The sequence below is a fragment of the Montipora foliosa genome, chromosome 1 (assembly GCF_036669935.1).
Source record: "Montipora foliosa isolate CH-2021 chromosome 1, ASM3666993v2, whole genome shotgun sequence".
Lineage (NCBI taxonomy): Eukaryota > Metazoa > Cnidaria > Anthozoa > Scleractinia > Acroporidae > Montipora > Montipora foliosa.
The window spans coordinates 26,137,176-26,144,675 of record NC_090869.1 but is presented as its reverse complement, the minus strand read 5'-3'; the positions used below and the strand labels follow the sequence as shown (position 1 = coordinate 26,144,675).

Below are 7,500 nucleotides of genomic sequence, written 5' to 3'. Positions count from 1 at the left end.
TCTCATTATATTGGGAATAATTTTTGATAATCTCAAAATTTTTGCATGAGACAGGTTGGCAAGTCTGTAACAGCAATGCTATGGTACCATTATGAAATACCATCCCAGTTACTATATGTTTAAAAAAAAATCACGTTTTTGCTTCACACCAAACTGGCAAATTTTTGTGCTTTGATTTTTACTCGAAGGCTAATAGTTTGGATTTCATGGTCCGCCTTTACTCACGTTCAAAACTGACCGATACGACCGCAGAGGGTTTGATTTAGGGAAAAGTGACGTCATTTGCTTGCCAGCTTAAAATCTCAAGTGTAAATACAGCTTGTTATATATGCAAAATGTGCGTTTTAAGTCTGAAAGCCCGAAACTCCCATGCTGCACATTAATTCAGCTGCGTTTACACACACTGCATTCTTAAACTAGTGAGTCTTTGATGTCATTTTCTGACCTCGATGTAGCTCTCTCAAGATTTTAAAGTTAGTAATTGTGGACCATGAAATAGGAAAATTCCAGCTAAGATAAACAGGTGTCTTTTTTAAATCAAAGCTTAAAACTTGGGTCACTTAGTGTTTAGTTAACATAGTTTTGAAATCAAAAGAAAAAGAACAATAATATTGATTTTTTTGGTCTTTGAGCACTGTAACAAAATCTGCCCACTATTATGACATAATAGGTTAACATGGCAACATAGAAGCTCTCCAAAAACACCCTATATTCCGAGTTTACTTAATAATATCTCAAAAATGAACTCTTTGTTAATTCTTTGTTGTAGAATTATAGTAATTGACCAAATCCGCTAGTACCCAATTTGGTTTGTGTATTGTATTTGCATTTAAATCATATGGAAATACCTGGAACAAAATGTTTTATTATTTTGTTCGAAGAACAAAGTGTAGCTTTTGACTCTGTTTTTGAACTTTGGCCTTTTTTCTTTTTCAAAAAATTTAAGGTAGTTCTGAATTGGCTCCCATGCAAAAAAAATTTTGCCGACAGACCCCAAACGCAACACAAAAGAAACACGATTCACAATACAAATCACAGGTGATACTTACGCTACTAATATACGTTTACTTTCAATACTCACGCAAGCTACATGTAACTTAAACGTGTATACCTAAAATTTCCGTATAATTAAATTACTTACAATGCACATGTTAAATGCGTACTGTATTAGACCAAAATCAAAGAATCCGCTTAACGATTAGTTAAATTGAAGTCATTGAAACACAAATGGTGTTTTGGTGGATCTTTAACAAAATATATCGTTATGGAGCTCAAGAATGGAACGTCAATTGGATAAACAAGGTAGGTGGTGGAAAATAAATATCTGGAGTCTTAAAAGGGACAAGTAATGGACTTCGACAACAATCTTTCGCTCGTCCAGCTGTAATCAAAGTGAGCTGTATTTCTAATATTTCACCAAATGTGGTGTTATGTACAACACTGAAACCAAATGGAAAATTCTCTGGTAACTTCAACAAAGAAGGGTTCAACAAGGACGGAGAAGGATTCGAAGACCTTTACTGGATCTGTGATCTCTGTTGTCTGGCTATTTTTATTTATTTGTACTCAACTCTGCACAATCTTCAGGTAAAAAAATAATTGGAAACGTAACAACGAAGAATTATTTGAAAGAAAGCTTGTCGTCTATTTTGTGCTTCATTATTCAAGGAAAAAGTTCTTCAGGAAAGGGTGTGATCTTGAAATTTATTTTGTTGCATATAGTAATTTGACAGGGTTGGGTTTCTTGTCTTCATGCACGCAATAAAATAGGAAGGGTCTTTTGCCTTTAATAGCAAATATGTTGTTTGTTTCAATAAAACAATGTTTCACTGGAAAAGGTGGCCTTTATGAATTCATCATGTTGTGTAATATTCGAGCTTTACAAATTTGCATATGTGCTTTGAAATGTGATATGCGAGGAGACAGGAATTTTTTCTTTCTGACATGAGTAATAGGTAGCCAAGTTTTTAAGCTCAGAAAAATATCTGTTTTGTCATCATAGTGTAAAATGAAGTTTAATTGGGTAGCCAACAATATTTCTTTAACTTCCTGGTTAATCCAGTTTATTGCTACAACTTACAGTGGAACCCTGCCTTACGACCACCCCATTAATACAACCACTTTTTTATGGCCCAAACAAAAGCCCACGCATTCTCTTATCTGAAAATCTTGTTAATCTGACCACCTCGTTGCTACGACCAACGACCACCTTTTGGAGTCCTCAGTCATTATTTTCTTTATAAAATTATGCCGTTAATACGACCGGTTAAAGTGACCAGTAAGTTGACTGGTTAAACGCCTGCAGTCTCAATGAAAAAAACTTTTGATGGCAATTTTGATCCACCAGCTTTCCTTGAACTCATAGACTACTGGGAGGATACGTTCTTTTGAGAAGTATTGCATGAACGAGGAGAGATACAAATGATGCTGGTCAAAGACGGGCGAGTGCATATACGGAAGTGATGTCTAGCTTGCCAGATGTTTTGAATTTTCGAGAGGCGGGGGGCAATATGAAAACTGCGAACACCTCACAAAAGTTATAATTGATTGTGTACAAAGTGATTGGCTTAAGCAAAAAAGGTTTTGTTAAAACCGTTTAACTTGCTAATGTGTAACATGCTGTAAGGCACAATTTAATGAACGGTTCTTGGGGACATTTCACAAGAGGCCACATCCTGCTGAGATCTGTTTAGGAACTGAAAGAAGTCACTGCTTTTTCATCTAACATGTACTCGGTTTTGTTCAGTTGCAATTAATTGCGGTTGTAAAGTTGAAAAATAACTGTAAAAAGGTTGATTTCAATGTAAATATTCAGTTAAATATTGCAACAAAGTTAAAAAACCAAAGATGGAAGTTTCTTGGCTAAAAAGTATGTTGTTTTACTCTGAAAACAACGAACACTTAACATTCTTTCCTGTAGTTCATATAGTTGACACAAGGTGATCCTGTTCACCTTTATGGTTGCCTAGCACGTGATCAACAATTTCTTCCTTTTGACAGAACATCATGACCTTTCCCTTGATTCATAAAAGTTAGAGACTGCAGAAATTTTCTTGCTTTTATAATCGATTGTCATTAATCTTTTGATGAGTTATTCGATTCAGAGGTATATATAAAAACTGTGTTATATTTTTCTTCACCTGTCTTTTGGCTTGTCTTTTACTGTTAACTGCTGGCTTTTACAGTACTTTTTGGTGCAAATGTAAGGCCAAAAAATGTTTTGACCTAGCATCAGATTAGACTGAAAAGAAGACGGACAACATCTTCAGTCCTTCCTTTAATAGTGTGTGCAATAAACGTTTGCCTAGTGCAACTGCAAGACGTGCATGGCATGCAGGAAAATGGCGTCAGAACATTTGCAGTTGGTTTTTTTGCAGACTATTTAAAGAAGAAATGAGTGAATTCTACTCAAGAGCACGTTTTGTTATGTTTAAACTGAATTTATTACCAAAGCTTAGAAAACTAAAAAACCTCAAAATGGGACAGGACATTACAAGGTAATAATAATTATCATTAATTAATCACTCAGTGAAAAACTTCCCCATTAAACAGGTGAGCCAAAGGGCCTCTGCTTGTGTAATGTCTGGGTGACCCCTCAAATGGTCTTAATGACCCCCCCACTTTAAAAAATTAACTGGAAGGCTGCAGGTCAATACCACCCAATAGGCCACTTCAGGAAATACTATTATAATGCTCTTTGTTTATCCCCTCAAATTTTGCATAAGCATTGTCTTTGTTTTCTCTTGGGACCATTGTAAGTCCCAAGAGAAACTGGAAACAATTTGTGGGGACAAACAAAGAGTATTATGGTATTCTTGGAAGTGGCCTATTCATTGCCTTCTGCTTTTGTGTACCACAGGCAACCCAGTGTACGCTTCATGGAGCATCTTGTTTCGTTGTATACAAACCATTTATGGAAGTATTTATGTAACTGTAATTTGTTTAACCTCGGAACACCCTATACAGAGCGCTGAGGAGCTCGTTCAACATGTGTCCATGCATTCCAGATTGAATTGGAATTTGGCAGTGTTGGTTTTTCTGGACAGTGGAAAACCAGAGTGCCTGGATAAAAACCTCTTGGAGCAGGGAGAGAACCAACAACAAACTCAACCCACATATGAGGCCAGGAGCGGGATTCGAACCCGAGCCACATTGTTGGTAGGTGAGTTCTCTTACCACTGTGCCACTCCTGCTCCCTCAAAATGCCAAGTAGCCAAAATGTGGGGTTGGGGTCAGGGTGTATTTTTTTCTTTTTTACTTTTCTTTGTTTGTACACTCTTAGACGGTATCGCCAAGTTCCCCAGCAATAAATCACAAGGTACCGAGTACGACATACACCATAAATGACCATGAATATAAGTCAGGAGTCCATGAGGAGGAGCCTTCCTATGCACTATATCCTTCAGTCGACCTTTGTGCTCATCTTTCCATTTTTAGAACTAACCCTTGAGCAGGATACTGACATTTACATCAATTTGCATACATTGTTTGTGCTATACGTTTGACAGTAACTTTATTGTTTGGCCATTGGCATGCAGAGCCAAAGAACTTGTAGAGTTCTAAAAATAGAAAGATACACACAAAGTTTGACTCATAGGGCTTGTATAAAGGGAGAGGCAACCTCCTACTCATGGGCTCCTAATATAGTCGACGAACACAAATTGACAGTCATATCGAGGGTCCGGGTTCCTTTGATATAAATCCAATTTTATGGTAAAAAGCACAACAACATTGACAACAACACGAACTTGGAATACAGATTTTTCAGGAAATTTTCTAAATTTCAAACAAATTTTGCAAAGGCAAAGTCTGATTTTTAAAACAAACTTTGATAATTTTTCACAAAGACAAACTCGCATGTTTCAATTTTAAGAACGCAAAAACAAAGTCCGATTAGAAAAAAAAAGATGTCCCTTGAGAGCTCCTGTTTCTTTTAATAATTTTTTTGCTGATTTTCATGATAAATGAAGGACAAATCCCCTTCATTTGAAATAACAGGACTGGAGAATAACAAAAGAAAATTGAACCCCCAAAAAAATTTAAATACGGTCGAGCATTGGTCTATATATCCATCAATATATCGATCGATACAGCTACTGACACATTGCCTGAGACACCGGCGATGTATTGACCGTTAGGTGGCCGACATAGTGAGCTACAGTCCATCTTGTGTTGACTGATATTCAGTCGTCACGTCGGCCGATGTGTCAACCGAGACTTGGCCGATACTATGGGTCAATACTTGGTCGACAGGTGCCTATAGGGGATTCAGTTTTGAGATATAAGCAAGTAAAGATGAAATATACCGGTAGGGTGTTTTTGGAGAGCTTTCGCTATGCTCAGAATCATTTCACATTCATTTTCGAGTTTTAAACTCATGAATAACTCAAAGGATTTCCAATTGAAACACCCTTAAATAACTTGACATAGCCCCTTTAAGCACCCAACTGCTCTGCCACTGAAATATATCGAGAAATATCGAATGTGCCTCTTGTATATTTCTTTTTGTCACTCAAATATACAATAATTAAAATCACTAATGCAAAATGTTTTGGGGAGATCTCTATGATTTTTCCTTACTCCTGTAGATTACGGTGCTTCCTCATTGAGACAGTGGCCTGAGGGTACTACTTACCGTGACCTGTACATTAATGGTAAGTCCACAGGGGTCAGGCAATCTATAGCCTAAATTCTACTGTTATTAATTTTTTACTTTTACATACATACATACATACATACATACATACATACATACATACATACATAATTGGCCACTCCCCAATGGGGCATTTCAGGGCCAATGAAACACAACGAAACAACAGAACAGAACAATAACAACAACTGTTAAGAATCCCAACTGGCTGGAGGCAAACCACTTGGGTATTTACAAGACAAAGTGCAGCTAAGAAGTTGAACCAGGGACTACCAGGATGAAATTCAATGAGTGGTCAGAGCGGGTCTTGAACCCGGGATCTCCGGATCTCAAGCCAAGCCCCCTAACCACTGGGCCACACTGCCTCCTGTTTGCCTTCGTTTGCTGACCTATGATATCAGTATGGCTTGGATAAAATAGAATGCATTGCTGCAAATTCTTGTTTCAAGGCCACTGTGAAGCTGTGAAATGACCTATCAGCTTGGAGCAGGAGATAAAAAATTAAAAGGATGTAATTTCAACACCTGTTGATGGCTCTTGATGTTTTTATTTGAGTCAACCGGTCGGCGGTTGTCCCAAATAAATACTAGACAAAATTAATTTCCTGTTTCCTGAAAAGTGGAAATAATAATTAAGAAATCTTGCCTGGTGAAGATAGCTTTCGCTTTGATGTTTTTGTTTACTATTTCAGTGCTGCATAAATATGGTTATCTTCTTGGTCTTTGGAAGTGTGATGTTAATCCTTATGGTGGGTTAGTTTATATTGAGGTAAGATCAACCTTGATAATTTACAGGATGGTGGTACTGTTTTCTTTTGTCAGGGCAAAAGGTAAAGTGTGAAAGGGTCGTCTTACTTACATGTTACAATCAAGTGACACTGTATGTCACATGTGACCAGTATTACAGCAAAGTATATATATCTGTATCCTTTGTTTGGTATTTCCTTGGTGTTAAATAATTATTGGAAAATAAAAAAATCGAATTTGAGAATTTGAATAAATCGATTTTGAGAAGTGTGTATTATTTTCAGTGTATGCAGATGAAATGGTTGTTTGCTTCTGAACAAACTTAATTTTTACAAGAAAAAGACCTTTGAGATTTGCATTGATTGTGGGGTTGACGTAATTGTGAGAGCCAGTTCCTTCCACCCATGTGTCCCAGATTCAATGTCATTTGATGGTACAAGTTGTAATAATTGTTTGATTGTCCTTTCTGTTTACTGAGCTTTTTGTCCTCTTTCCCTCTCCTCAAAAACTAAGGTTTTATTTGACTACGTAACTATGTCTCTGTGTTAGCTTAAGACCTCATCATAGGGATTATTATTGACAAAGTTTGGGATTCCTTGCTATCTTATCATGTGTCACCAATTTTAATTAAACTTTCTGCAGATTGTGCAAGGTGGTATTGATGCTTTTGACTGTCGCGCGCCGTTGGATCCTGACATCACGAGTGTGTTAAGACGCAGGCGTATATTTTCTATAAGAATAGAAGAAGGAAAATCAGTGGTGCTGTGCTACTCCAGTTGGGATGACACACCTCACTATGCAACTCTTCATGTAGGTTTCAGTTTCATCCTTGGAGACAACGGGTGGTGCGCGTTACATAACCACATATCATTTTCATTTTAACAGCCAGTCAGTTGAATTTAGAGTATAATATTATTATGTTTGACAATAAAAATCTGCAATAAAATATTAGAAAGCAACATGGCACGATGTTTCCAGAACGTCATTATGAAGTAAAAAAGAAGTAATGAAATAGAGTATATATATATAGTGAAGATATGAATAAATTAAAGGGCATTAAAAGTTAAACAAAGAGTTTGGCCCAAATGGAGTTGCTCTGGA

At 36.8% G+C, this 7,500-nt stretch overlaps 1 protein-coding gene across 1 annotated transcript in view; it reads left to right on the top strand.

Moving 5' to 3' along the window:
* The window catches only part of LOC137995124 (F-box only protein 31-like), a 27,554-nt gene that overhangs the window by 1,061 nt on the left and 18,993 nt on the right, over positions 1 to 7,500 (top strand). The window contains exons 2-4 of the mRNA XM_068840704.1: positions 5,589 to 5,654; positions 6,345 to 6,421; positions 7,042 to 7,209. Of these exons, the coding sequence (XP_068696805.1) occupies positions 5,589 to 5,654; positions 6,345 to 6,421; positions 7,042 to 7,209 (311 nt within the window). The remainder of the gene's footprint in view (positions 1 to 5,588; positions 5,655 to 6,344; positions 6,422 to 7,041; positions 7,210 to 7,500) is intronic.